This window comes from Leptonychotes weddellii, chromosome 6 (genome assembly GCF_054177405.1).
Source record: "Leptonychotes weddellii isolate Sample4059 chromosome 6, ASM5417740v2, whole genome shotgun sequence".
NCBI lineage: Eukaryota > Metazoa > Chordata > Mammalia > Carnivora > Phocidae > Leptonychotes > Leptonychotes weddellii.
Window position 1 is genome coordinate 25990319 of NC_138374.1, and position 14441 is coordinate 26004759.

General features: G+C 44.5%; 1 protein-coding gene across 2 annotated transcripts in view; it reads right to left on the minus strand.

Moving 5' to 3' along the window:
- Positions 1 to 24: 24 nt before the first annotated feature.
- ABCC2 (ATP binding cassette subfamily C member 2) overlaps positions 25 to 14441 on the minus strand; it is a 60811-nt gene continuing 46394 nt past the window's right edge. For both annotated transcript variants that reach the window (XM_081823651.1, XM_081823652.1), the window contains 13 exons: positions 14042 to 14165; positions 13615 to 13750; positions 12702 to 12921; positions 12406 to 12560; positions 11050 to 11205; positions 9392 to 9591; positions 7887 to 8013; positions 5913 to 6014; positions 5337 to 5480; positions 4287 to 4445; positions 3115 to 3281; positions 1121 to 1315; positions 25 to 469 (listed from right to left, as the gene is read on the minus strand). In XM_081823651.1, coding sequence (XP_081679777.1) covers positions 340 to 469; positions 1121 to 1315; positions 3115 to 3281; positions 4287 to 4445; positions 5337 to 5480; positions 5913 to 6014; positions 7887 to 8013; positions 9392 to 9591; positions 11050 to 11205; positions 12406 to 12560; positions 12702 to 12921; positions 13615 to 13750; positions 14042 to 14165 — 2015 coding nt within the window. In that variant the 3' untranslated portion in view covers positions 25 to 339. The remainder of the gene's footprint in view (positions 470 to 1120; positions 1316 to 3114; positions 3282 to 4286; positions 4446 to 5336; positions 5481 to 5912; positions 6015 to 7886; positions 8014 to 9391; positions 9592 to 11049; positions 11206 to 12405; positions 12561 to 12701; positions 12922 to 13614; positions 13751 to 14041; positions 14166 to 14441) is intronic.

Genomic DNA, 14441 nt, shown 5'->3' on the forward strand with positions numbered 1-14441 from the left:
AAAAAAAAAAAAGAATATGTCAAGTATGAGTCAGGCCATTTACATAAATTTAAAAAAGATACAACTTGTTTAAGGGTATATACCAAGCAGTAAAACTAAAATGAAAAGCAAGAGGATATGATTATCACCAAATTCAGGATAGTAGCTATCTCTGGGAAGGTAAGTAGGAAGGAGGTATAATCAAAGTGGGATCATCAAAGCAGGATTGGCGGGGGTCTACTGTAGCTGGATATAATAGGATCCTTCTTTAAATGTACATTTTACACACTTCTGTGTGATATCTCTCACAAAAAATAAGCAATGATCCTTACAGTCCTTTCCAACCCATGGAACCTACTGTCAGAATGATGTGCTGTTCACACTTTCAATGCCAGCTTCTTTGGCCATCAAATAAAAGGGGCCTGAATTTCTCAGCAGTTCTTGAGGGCTGCCGTACTCTACAATCTTCCCATTGTCTAGGACCATTATCCTGAAACAAAGGAGAAAGAAAGGTCTTAGCAGCATCTTAAATCTGGGCCTTTATAAGAACAACCAGGACTAAGTCGTGGTATATTCATTCATAAAAGGCTACAAAGCAGTGAGAACGAATGGACTGCAGCTGTCTGCATTAACATGGGTGTGTTCCATATATAATGCTGAAGAATCAAGTAGTAGAATATATACAGTATAAGTCCATTTACATAAGTTTTTTTTTTTTTTTAAGATATACATTGTTTAAGGGAGCCTGTGGTCTCCAAACAGTTTCCAAGATTACTGACATTACCCCCATATTTAATGTACTGTGCCAGAGTTGGGAAGAAGCAGAAAACTTCTAGTCATGGTTCTGGGGCAGCTGCTGAGACCCAGTGTAGTTGAGAGGATCTGTGGCTGGGTCTCCACCTCCCCACACTCAGTTAATAATCATATACAATTGCCCATTTTACCCTCAGGTCCGTTCCCTTAACCCTGTTGGCTTTCATTAGCTTGGTGTATAATTGTGGACAAACTACTGGAACTCTCGGTTTCCTCCTCAGTAAAATGATGGTGGCTAGACCTTCAGTTGTGGGAGATCTTACGACTAATGCTATTCCTGTCGCTCAAGGGCTCAGTGGTGTCTGTCAAGCTCCGTCACCACACTCACTTGTCGCTGTCCATGATGGTGTGCAGCCTGTGAGCGATGGTGATGGTGGTGCAGTGGGAGAACTCCTTCTGGATGGTCGTCTGGATGAGGTGATCGGTCTCTAGATCCACGGCGGCCGTGGCCTCGTCCATGACCAGAATCTTGGATTTCCGAAGCAGAGCGCGGGCCAAGCACAGCAGCTGCCTCTGCCCTATGCTGCAGCCGAGGGAACAAGCTGAGCATTAGCCCTGATGGACCAAGGCCTAACGGGGTTATGTGCACACACGCACGTGCACTGCTCACGTTCCAGATCCGACTTTTGAAAGCCCTACTCCGAAATTCCCCCAGAATTAACACCTAACAGAAGAGGCTAAGACGAGGTTTTCCAAACGCTCTCCGACCGCAGGTGCTTCATTTTAAAATTCATATTTCTGGGCTCTGCTCTTCTCAAGCAGAATGGGGAGGAGGCTCAGGATGTATATTTTTAATAAGCACCCCAGGCAAGTTCCATGTTTAATGAGTTTGGAAAACCCTAGCCTGGGAACGGTTCTTTGCATCACTAGGTGATATCCCAGCACATCAACAGCAATTCCAAAGTAAGATGGAAGGCCACCAAGTTCACCGCAGCAGTATTTGACCTGACACCGTTAATATAGGGTGACACTGCATCAGAATGCCCCAGTGGCATTTCTTAGTGGCCTTAGCAAACCCATTCATTATTTTAATGTGTAATTCTAGTCTCAAGGCTAATTATTTTTTCAAGGCCTTCTGCCTTGATTAGAGACGTAGCTATCTAATGAACATGATGTCTTGGTGGGAGATGCAATGTATGTGGAATTCGAATATGCTTGTAAAATGCAAATCGCTTTAATTTGCTAAAAGCCAGTAATGAAGGCTGGACCTCTTACTTATATAAAGCAGCTTTGGGAAATGATGTGGAGGAAATATTCGGGAATTCGCTAATTGCTCTTTCCTGCTGTGGCCATTAGGTAACGTATTAAACAGAGGGTGGCTAAAGTTCTGTAATTCTCCGTAAGAAAATTTCTGCGGGAGATGAGAAGTCACCCAAGATGAACTTCCAGTTTTCCTCTGTAGTGTCCACACAGAGACCAGGCAAAACTGTAGTTTGGTTGTACCTCACTCCTGCCTGGCCCTGGGGGGCTTTCTAGAACAGCCTGGGGCCCGGGTGCCAGTTTGGCTTTCAGCTGCTATCTCTCTCCACGTGACCCATCTCCCATCACTCACCAGAGAAATGGAAGCTTCAACACCTCCAACCCAGGTTTGAAATCAAGGCCCTGGTCATGCCATTTAGGTGTCCCCCAGCATGGACAGAGAAAGCGGGTAGGATTTGTTGTTTTCACAAACCAGATGTGTCAAGGCCCCCGTGTCACATCCTGCCAGAGGGGCCCACACAGCCCCTCACGGCTGCGTATTCGCTACGTGACGTTATTTTGTACACAATCAATACGTATTTGTGCTAAAGGGTCTTTTCCATAGGCCTAAAGACCCACTTACATCCTGCTTGTTCCTAGATCTGTTGCTGATGGAAAACAAACAGGATGGCATTCTATATCAAGGCTACACACTGAAGTCACCTGGGCCCCTGATTCAACGGGTCTGGGGTAGGTACTGCCTGGGCTTTGGGATTTTTATATATTTCCCCCAGTGGTTCCAGTGTGTAGCCTAGTTAAGAATCCATGCTCTAGGTAGTGCTTCTCAAGCTGTAATGTACACACAAATCACCTGGGAATCCTGCTAACATGTAGATTCTGATGAGTAAGTCTAGAGCTAGAGTCTGCATTTATAACAAGTTCCCAAGGGAAGCCAGAGCTACTGGGCCTCCCTTCTGTTCTGAGCTTCCTCAGCTCAGGGTCCATGCCCTGCCTACCACTCAAAAGGCACCCAGGTCTGCAGGAATTCTATGATACCACGGACTACCTAGCACCAGGAACAAAGGGGTGCTTCCCCCCACCCCCTCCCACTGCCTGTGGGGGAAGTGGGTTATGAAATGTTACCTAAGGTTGTCACCAGCCTCTGTCACTTCGTGAGACAACCCAAGTTGCAGCCCAGACACAAAGGATTTGAGGTGAGCCAGCTCCAGGGCCTTCCAAATCTCCTCATCTGAGTGGTTGTTAAAAGGGTCTAGGTTCATCCTCAGGCTTCCAGAGAACAGGATGGGATCCTGCAAGTCAAGGGAGGAGGGGGGCTATTGAGGCTCATGACAAAAAAGGGTCTAGCAGTTTTTTGTGGCCAGGAGAAGGCAGACAGGACTGGCCTGAGATGCAAAGCTGGCTAGTTGTCAAGCTTTTGCCAAGTTTCTGCACTGAAGATTAGAGGGGCGGCCACAGGATTAAGAGGAGTTCTTGGTTTTGTTTTTCATTCTGAGATTCGTTTATGGATTTCCAAGTTTGCCTCAGCATATTTTAAGAAAGTAAGAGGAATGCTCCACACCCTCAAAAGAAACTCAGGCCATGGAAGTGAAGGGATCAGGGGTGGGCAGGGGAAGGGACAGTACAGTCATGGAAGAATTTATTAGGCTTTTGAAGAAGCTGGAGAAAAGATTACATCAAACTGAGTGAACACCAGACAAACCAAAACCACCCCCAGAGACTTGGCTACAAGAATAGAGGAGGAATGGTTCTAATTAGGACCCACATACGCCACCGCCCACCCCCCACCCAAGGAGCCTCCATGGCAGACCTTATTTAGTCGAGTCCAGAGAGGAAGCCAAAGGGAAGCCTTTTTTGCTGATGCACTAAGCGTTCCACTTGCTGGCAAAAACCTGCCGCAAATTCCCTCCGCTATCTTTTAACCGTATCAAATGGGGAGTATAAAGCTTAATGGTTTCAAGCTTCAGCAGCAAAACTGCTAATGTTGATTGCAAAGGTCTTGCTAACCCAGGATGGGCTATAGAAATGCTAAATAATCATCTGCTCTATTGGACTTCTGTTGTGTTGCTGCCACCTAGCGGTTAGACACTGGCAGTCACACAAGCATATCCCCACAAAATGCCAAAGTTATTTTTTAAGTTCTGGAAAGGATGTGTCTTAGGGAACTGGCTTAGGTGTCCCAGGTAGCCTGCAGAAATGACACTGATAACTGAATATACATCAAGAAGAAGATGCATATGTTTCCTGCAGAAAAAGCTGTCCCCTGCCGCATGTACAGAGTAAGTTCTAGAGCTCACCTGGGGGATGATGGTCAGTTTTTCTCGGAGGTCATGGAGCCCAATGGAAGCAATATCTACTCCATCAATGATGATCTGGCCACCTGCAGCCTCTAGGATTCTGAAGAGGCCATTCGTCAAGGATGACTTCCCAGCTCCTGTCCTGCCGACCACACCAATCTGTAAATACAGTTCCTTTGCACATTAGTTCACCATGTACTTCTTTGTGGGGGGGGGAATGTAGCCTGGGGCATTCATAATCCCAGGTGGAAAGAGGAAGTGATTGACTACTTCATCTCTAAGATGTTCAACTGATTTTGGTTTTGGTGAGAAAAGTGCCCAGATGTCAGAAAAAGATGCCTTCTCATTCTACCTTCTCAATTGTTGGTTGATCAGAACTACAATGACTGTTGGAAATGGACACATCAGCAACTGTTGTTCTAATTATGACGACATTATAGTTTTAAAAAAAAATCTTTGTTTAGAAGTGAAGAAAAGGGAAGGATCAGGCCTCACATCAGTTGAGAACCTCATCAGCAGGACCTCAGCATCTTTACCCAGACTTTTTTTTTTTTTTTTTTTTTACACATTTCTACATTTTTACATCAGACCCCAAGTCCTCGGAGAACAGGAACCCCATAAGAAGGTGCAGGACTTTGTAGACCAGAGAACTAAGTCATTCTCTGCAGGGATCACCTCCACATTGCTGTTCTCACCAGTTCCTTCACTAGGCTGGGTGTTTCCGGACTTCCCCTCTACAGGTCATGGCCCTTACAGGAAATGAGCACCCATCAGCCAGAGGGGAAGATGCTGCCGCGCCCGGTGCCAGCAGGGAGACAGGAAGGGCTGAGCAGAAAACCCTTCCAGCCCCGGTCAGTCTGATCCCTTGTCAATATTCTGCCCCCCTGGTGGTGGCACTGTGTCCCTGCACCTCCCCAGGGCTGAAGACTGCCCTGACCCTCTCATTGCATCCTGATGATGAAAGCCGAGTACAGCTGCTTTCCACCCCTGTGTCCACCTGTGTTCTGATCACAAGGACTCACGTTCAGGCCTTTCTTCCGCTCCACCTACCTTCTCCATGCTCCTGATGTCACAAGTGATCCCTCTCAATACAAGATCCAGCTCCGGCCGGTACCGCACTTGGTAATTGCTAAACCGGATCTCCCCTTTGCTGGGCCAACCTGGGGGGGGTCTCTTATCAGTCACCCAGGGTGCCTGGCAAAGAGACAGGAAGAGAAGTGCTTTACATGGTGGCAACTCACTGAATAGTCCCCACAGGACTCATGTCACAGACTTCTGGATAGCAGTGTCCCAGCCATCTGTGGGCATCTGCATCGACTAGAATGAATTAGACGAGTACTTCCAGAAGGTTCCTACCCTATTCGATTAAAGAAACTCCATTCCACGATGCTGCTCTGCGGACTTCCAGAATGAAGACACCTTTAACTTGGTGCATTCCAAGACCCGACCTCCCCCTAAACCATTTCCTATTCTTAAGTTTCAAGAAATTGGGTTAAATTAGAGCAAGGTAAACTTTAGGAGAACCTTTATGACTCCATGTGAAATCACTAGACAGGGTAAAGATGCTCTCTTGAAGGAAACATTTTCCTTTTGCCTTGTCCCCGGGTTCTTCTAATTCCTCCTTACCTCGTTTTCCACTTTTATGTACTCATTTATTCTTTCAACAGCCACAATGTTGGTCTCTATTTCTGATGTCATCCTCACTAGCCAGTTCAGGGTCTGTGTGATCTATAGAAAAACCAGAAGACTAAAGATCATCCCAGGCTCCGAAACCAACTCAATTGGTCAAACTGTAAGGTCAGTCCAGTGCCTACTTTGTACCTAGCACTACGCCGAGCTCTTGGAGAGGGCAAGGAAAAGTGTTAGTGACAATCCTCACCTCCTAGGGGGAGGCAATGAGACCAGTGTGATCTGGAAGACAATTAAGTGCGCAACTGTGTGATGCTCACATGAAAGACAACATGAGCTTGGAGGGGCTTGGGCTAACCCGAGGTTGGAGAAGCCAGCAGGTGGTAGAGTGGGTCCAGAACTCCAATCTCCTGCCTGTAAACCTAATGTTCTTTGTGGAAGGAGTAGTGGGTGGCATTCTATAAATGGAGAAAGCATAAGAAGAGGCACAGGGTAGGAAAAGCCTTCCAAAAAGCTGCTTCCACTCTCTGCTCTCAACAAGAGCCCAACCGTCAGGGTGGAGCATTCACATGGACCCTCCTTTACCCCAATAAACTCCTACCTACAAAAATACGTCTAACCAGCAGTAAGAGGTTGTCAAAGTCTGAGCCAGTCTAGAGTCTAGGGAATCTGTGGATTACTTAGAGGCAAGCTTCTTTCACACATAGACTTAGACCAGGGAGTTTTTGTTGAGCAAATGGTGGTTAAAAAGAGGGAGAGTACAGGATGTTGGAGAGAAGAGTAACCACTTTGTGTAGGTCGAACGAAATGAAATTGTTGATATTTGAATGTTTTTGTTTTCATTCAGTCTAACAGTTGTCTTTGCCCCATCTTCCTGAGGTTAATAAGCGTAAAAATGGGGGCGGGGGGATGAAGGAGCAGTGGCACGAGGAGCTGACTAACTCTGGTGAACAACAGAGTCATTTTGGGTGCCCCACCATGATTGCCTTGGGCCTTATTAACTCCTAATGAACATAGCACCATACAGAACTCACTGGTAGTTATGTAAACCAATGTATTAGTTCCAAAAGTTATCATGAAAGATGGCCAAATGACTCATTGAGTATCATTTACTGAATATTGATTGTAGTGCCAGCCACAATTTTGGACACTAGGAAATGTCTAACACGTATTGCCTAGTCATGCTAGGGATGCATTATATAGTTTTATTGGACTCTACCTTCTTTATTAGAATTAACTCTATTCTGTGATTTAAGAAAAACAAAAATAGAAGATATTCAAAAGACTTTCTGTTACTACTATATTATGGAAAAGAACTGGGGACGCCTGGCTGGCTCAGTTGGTGAAGCATGTGACTCTTGATCTCGGGGTCGTGCGTTTGAGCCCCACATTGGGCACGGAGTCTACTTAAAAGAAACTCATTTATTCTCTTGACTAGAAACAAGCAAAGAGGCAAAGAGAACTATCAGATTAAGTCACATTGAATTGCTTTCTTTTTTTTAAGATTTATTTGAGAGAGACAGTGAGTGAGTGAGAGAGAGAGAGTGTGTGTGCACACGAGTGTAGGGGGAGGGGCAGAGGGAGAGGGAGAGAGGATCCCAAGCCAACTCCACACTGAGCAGCACAGAGCCCAACGCAGAGCTCTATCTCACGACCCTGAAATCGCAACCTGAGCCGAAACCAAGAGTTGGACACTCAACCCACTATGCCACCCAGGCACCCCTCAGATTGCTTTCTTAACTCCCAAGGGCAACAGAATTTTTGTCCATTTTTCCAGATGACACTGGTACCTACTTAGCAAGGAACATGTCCATATGTTACACAATTAGTAAGAGACAGAGCCAGAGTTTGAACCTCAGTCTTACCTAGTCCCTCTGGATCTAGAAAGGAATCGAACACAACTTCTGTGGTATACTCTAGACTCAATTTAAGAATAAATGCATTAATTTAACTCCCAACCTTCAGACTCACATTAAGTGCATTGGACAGAACAAAGCCCACAGTGTCTCCACTTAGGGTATCTCTATAAATAACCATCATCAGGGATGAAAAGAAGACAATCAGGTTCCCAATCAGCTCCAGACGAACTGCAAGCCACCTGTAGGGCAACAGAACCAGACAGAAAAGGGTCACTGATACTCACCTCCTTACCTTAACCAGCAACCTAGGTGTTCATGGAACATTTTGAGAGGGATTGAGTTGGTTGGGCTGTGTTCTCACAAGATGCCTCAATTTGACTATACCATATGTTCCTAAAGTCTTTTAAATAAATTGCATTTTAAAAGGTACTAGAGAAGTTTGCTAAACTAAGGGAATCCTGTGATTCAGTGTCTCCCATACTTGCCAAATCATAAGAATCATCTGAAGTAATTGTTAAAAATACAAAATTCATGCAAGAAAATTCATAGACTCTTCCCCAGGAGATTGATTCAGGGAGCCTAGGGTGGAGTTCAGGAATTCACTTTTTCTTTCTTTTTTTTTTTTTTTTTAAGTAAACTCTACCCCAGCATGGGGCTCAAACTCACAACCCCAAAACTGAGTGGCATGCTCTACCGACTGAGCCAGCCAGGCACCCCAGGAATCTGCATTTTTAAACAAATGTTCTAAGTGATTTCTTTTGATTAGGCAGGGCAAATAATGCCAGAGAATCCATTTGTAAGCTTAGAAAGTAAGCACCGCATGAAGGTTCAATGTACCCTGATTTCATGATTTTATTTTTTAATTTTTAATTTTTTCATTCTTGTAAACTATCTAATAAAGTATCTTTACAATCAGAGTCCTGTCCTGACCTCTCCATGTTCCAGATAATACCGAGCATCATGAGTCTGCCTTTGACACTTTAAGAAAATGTGGAAGCCACTCAGGAATTTTCACTTCCTGAAAAAGACCTTCTTCGTTCAAGGACATATCACTTCTTGCCAACGTCTCATAATGTTGCAGAAATGAAGAATGCTTACCCTACCTGGGGATTCACCTCATAGGATATGAGCTTTCCATTTATGTCATCACTGGAGTGACGACTATGGAGTCTCTTCCCTCCACCCTCAGCTTCTTTCACCACCCTACGAAGAGTGTCCTGCCTATGGAGAATCTCACATCTGCTCTCAGGGATGCCAACCACGAATGCCCAGCTCACCCAGCACTTGTTCTATACTTGGGATACCAAATGTTTATAGAGGTTATTTGACTTCCACCAGAACTCTCTGATATAGGTTGTGTTCTAGTCATTGTAAAAACAAAAAATGAGATTTTTCTTAGAAGGTCAAGGCATTTTACCTATAGCTTGGTAAATAGCATAGTAGGCACAGGGACCCAGTCTCTGACTCCAAAGCCCATACTTACTTCTACTTACGTGACAGGCATGACTGGCCACAGTGAAATTCACATCACTGGCTACACCTGCCCTCCCATAGTTAATGTCAAACATGTAGAACCCCAAAGCGCATATTTGGGTAAATACCCTGGGGCAGCCTCACCTGTTAGAGGTAATCCAGGAGAAGACACATTTCTGGTTGGTGTCAATCCCCACCTCATTGTGTTTCAGAAATCGCTGCTGGTGCTCAAAGGCACGGATGACGGACAAACCTGACATAGTCTCACTGAAGTGAGAGTAGATTGGGGACCTGGTGACAGAGTCCAGACGTTTCAGCTGGCGGGAAGTGGCCACATAAAATATCTGGACCCCAAAAGTAAAGAGTCAGTCACATAATCATGTTGCATATGCAATACCTCTTCCTTGGTGGCCCTGACCCGGTGTCCTTCACCTTGATGGGCACAGCCCATATTTGAACAGGACAGAAGCCTCCAGCCTCACCTCTGGCTAGAGGAATGATGAGAGAGGCCCAAAGGAAGAGGTTGGTGGGGATCGGAAGACGATGAAAGTGAGACTATAACCACATGAGGAATTTTGTCAGCCTAATCCATATTCTCCCAAAAATCTGCATACATTGTCCAAGTGACAGTTTTTGTAGCAGCTAGAAAAATGGTCTCCAAATGGATTTTGTAAATTGCAGCTGGGACCTAAGGGGCGTGGAAAGTGGAGATGGGCAGGAAATGGCCAAAGGTATCCTGAGGTTTAGATAAAAATTGAACAGAGTCAGGTAAGTGATCAAACTGTGTTGCAATGGTGTGTGAAGGTAGAGATAGTTCTGGAAATGTGTGGAGTGTTGAGAGTCTAAGAACTAGAACTAAAAGTGTGCAGATGGACTTTGAGACGCAAGGGTTGAAGGATGAGGTTCAGTGGTGCTACTAGATTCTGTGAAGATTTGTTGAAACCAGGGAAGAGCTGGGCATTTGAGAGTCAGAATTCAAAATGTTATAGCTGGAAGTTTCCTTAAATATCCTGATTCTTATTTGTTGGTTTGTTATTAATGGCCAAGAGGCTGTTATTGAGATAACAAGGTACCTGAGGAACTGAACACAAATACCAGGGGGTGTCACCTTACCATAGATGACAAGGCTGCCCTTGAATGCAAGAATTTCAGAATTGTTTTCCCAAGGTGAACAGGTCATCCCAAAGAATCCTCTCCACAGCTTGCCTCCCCTCATCAGTTTTTAATAGGGGAATGGAGTCCCTTCCTCTTGCTCCAGTGTTTTTGTGAGGCTTGGCTTTCAAGCTACCTGTTCCCTCAAGAACATATTGACATTGAACCTAAGTCATCCATAGACATCCCAGTGAAACTAGAACTGCCCTGAGGTGAAAAGAGATCTAGCTCCTGCCGAGAGACATCTCCCAGCAGATAAGCTTAAGCCAATCAAGGAAGCAGCCATAGCATAAACCTTCTAGAAGCAACCAATGACCTACCCATTACGGGGGATCTTACAGAACTTCAAGATCGTCCAGAGCCAACCTCAAGGTCGTCTTGGATCCAAACATAAATCTGCCTCACATAAGCTTCCAGGGGGCAGCAGCTAAGGTGAGATTTGCTGTGAACCATATACCAAGTCTATTGGTGCTGACACTTGAGCTTTAGACAGTGGCCTATGGATCCTTGGTATATCAATAGAGGACTAAATGACAAAGATGCTGGAGAGGACTGAGTGACTAGCAATAGACAAAAGAGAAGATTCTCAGGAAAGAGCCTGGGCTTTTGTAAGTAGAGAGGAGAGGAGACCTAGCTATTTCCAAACCTACCTGAACAGACACATAAATGAGGCCAAGAGGAATGATGACGACAATGAAGATTGGAGTGGCCGTGCAGATCATGACAAGGGTGCTGATTATTCCCAGGAAGCACAATATCCAGCTGCGCAAGGATAAGGGAAGGGTATCATCCACTGTGGAAATATCCTAGGAACATATAATTAGAAGAATGGTATACTAATGGATTCCTGTGCCATTTTCCATCATCCTGATTCCAGCAGAGAATTTGATTCTGGGTTCCCAGTGACTCCTTCATTTAATCATTTCATGACATTCATTTGCAATATACTGTTCTGCTCCTCCCAATAACCAATCTCATTTCTGTAATTTCTTCATCTTTCTAAATCCCTCCAAACAGATATGCAGGTACCCTTCACTTTTTCAATAGACTTGGTAAAGGTTTTCACTCTTCTCAGGTAAATTCTCATTTGTCAAATTTATTAAACCATTCATACATTGTAAGCTAATAGGGCCTTACAGGTAAATCCTCCTATAACCAAGCCAATTCAATTAATCTAACTGTACACGGGTCCTAATTCCATTGAGTACCTAAATAGAACCTGGCACATAACTAGCATTCAATTTGTATGAATGCTCCAGCCCCGTCAGTAAGCATTCTAGTGCTCCTATCAGGTGCTCAGTAAGTGCTGTTGAATAAATGAATGCGAAGAGCTCCAGGGTCTGCAGTACATGGACACCATGTTTTAGACCCTCATTAAAATTATAGGTGGCTCTCTTCCATAGTCCAGACCCAATTTATTCTTAAAGTAGCAAAGATAGAAGCAGGAATGGAGCAGAGACCAAGCCAAGGGTTATCCTGTTTTCTCTTTTATTCACCATCCTAGCCAGTGATTGTGCTTTTACTTGTGTTTTTCCTTCTGCAGAATAATCCTTCTCATTTTGCTTCTACCACCAACCCCCTGCTCCACCATCTCCCTGGCTAAGTAAGTTCCTTCTGGGACTTAAGTTTCATGTTTTCTGACATTTCCCACCTTGTCACCCAGGCTGAGCTAGTACTGCTGTTCTCTGTCACTGTTTTGTACTCCCAGAACACCACTATATACACATCATTGTTACTGGTTTTATTGTCTTCTATCATACTCCTTTATTTCCTCGGTTGTCTCCCTCACTAGATGGTGAGTTCCTTAAAGGGCCAGAGCTTTTCATCTCTGTGTCCCCAGGATCCTTGGGACCTCACACAAGTTATGCAATAAACATTTGCATGCTAAGTGGACCAAAGAACTCTAACTGCACGGTGGTGCCTAGGGGGACAGGAGAATTCTGTCCCTGTCAGAGTGGAAAGATCCTCAGCATAAAAACACATCATACAGCGATTTAGATACTTACACCAGAAAACCTGTTCACAATCCGGCCTGTGGGTGTTGTGTCAAAAAAACTCATGGGTGCTTGAAGGATATTGGTTAGCAGTTGCCTATGAAGGATGTTTGATGCATGAGTGGAACCATAGGCATTCCAGAGATTTGCTATGATCACAAATGCACCTAGAAATGGAACCAGTTTAGTCAGCACAATGCACAGGACTTGTACCAAGGACACAATGGCATTTTTTCCCCCCTGAGTCTAGGTAAAGTACATAGACCAGATAGATTCTCTAAGAGATGGCCGTCAACCATCAGACGTACCTTGTACTAATCCCAGAGCTCCATAGACGCCAATTCTCAGGTCCCTCTGAGACGCTGGATAGTTAGTGCCATTAAAGGTTTTAGAGTCATTGGTCCAAGCACTGAGCCAGAGGTTGGATCCAATATAAGCCACAGAATTGATCACATAGGCAAAGATGATGAAGAATATCGAAAACCATCCTACTGCTTGTAGGTACTTCAGGTAGATGGAGAACTTCACCTGAAAAGCCCCCACCCTCAGTGTTAGAAATCCTCATGGCTTTTCATGAGGAATTACCTAGAATATCAATCACAAGGGGGAGTGGAGTCCCCTGGAAAAGTGGATAGCAGCTAGCCAAACTTGGTATTCTGTGGTCTATTTCTGCATTGGGCCAGGGTAATATCGATGCTGAAATACAGTGCAGGGGAAATAACATCACATTATTAATGAGCTTCTAGATGCAGTTAAGGGAGAAAGAGATAAAAACAGTGGGACAACAACACACAACAGAGTGGGATGGGGGTTATACTGCAGACCTTGGAATTTGTCTTCATTAATTTGGACTTAAGTTAAAACCAGGTTTAAGGTCTTAAGTTTTATTAATTTGAATTGTGTGCTCTCAGATTGATTAGTGTTCTCTGGCTCTCAGACTTGCATCTCAAAGCAGTTTTGTTGTTCTCTCCACCTATCAGAATTGAATTACTCATGAAATGTGCTATGAGGATATTCACGGGAAACCTGTCATTCTTGGAAATATGATTTGATAGAAAGCCCAAAGCCTCTACCAACATTTCAATGACGAATTTAATGATTTGCAAGGCACACGAGACCTATCCCTCCTGTAGGTATGTATTCAAGTCATCAAACTTTAAAATGTTCAGATCCCAAGCCTTATAGATCACCACAAATGGTACTTTTTATTGTGGTGCTCACCTTTCCAGTTTGTATGAATTCCTTCTTAATTAGTTTCTGTCCTTTCACCGGTTCTTCCTCCTCCTTCAGGGTGTTCACATTCCGAGTTTTCAAAGAGTTTCTTAGGGATCTCCGATGCCTGCTATTGGACCTAGAACTGAGAAATTGAGAGGGAGGAACACATTCTTGAGTGTGCAGGCACATCCTGGGGTCTTCTTGCAAGCACATGTCACAGTCGCTCTCCTTACATTGAAGTGCATTTCAGAACAGATAGCTCTGGGGAAACACGCCACCCCACCCCCCTCCTCTCCTCTTCATTCAAAGAAACAAAGCAAGAGCTGGGAGTGTCCCGGGGTCCCCTCCCTCAGGAAAAGCCCACAGATAAAAAGAGAATGATCAAGTGGAAATATGGAAGTGACAAAGGCTGCCAGTTGATGAAATGACCAACTTGCGACTGAGTATTTGATGAAGACTGTTCTCTCGTTTCATGGTTAAGGAGGCCACATCCTCAGGGATTTCCTCCACACTGGGCATCAGCCCACAGTCATCTTCTTCTTCAGTGTCCTCTTTGACTAGGGAGATACATCAAAGGTTAGGGAGATGGCGACATAGAGCTGCAAAGTTCTATGAACAAGGAGAATTCTTTTCTGATCTTGCTGGCCCTTGAGCAAGAGATCCCAGATGTACACACAGGCTGGTAATTTTGCTCCAGGAATATTACTGATTAGTACATCTTCTCGTTAAGAAATACCAGGATAAAGGAGAGAGGAGTTTCTAGAAGAAGAGAAAATGGTCAAAAGGAGAGAAATATTCCCAGAAGCTTCTCAGTTTCTTTGCAGAAGGAAAAG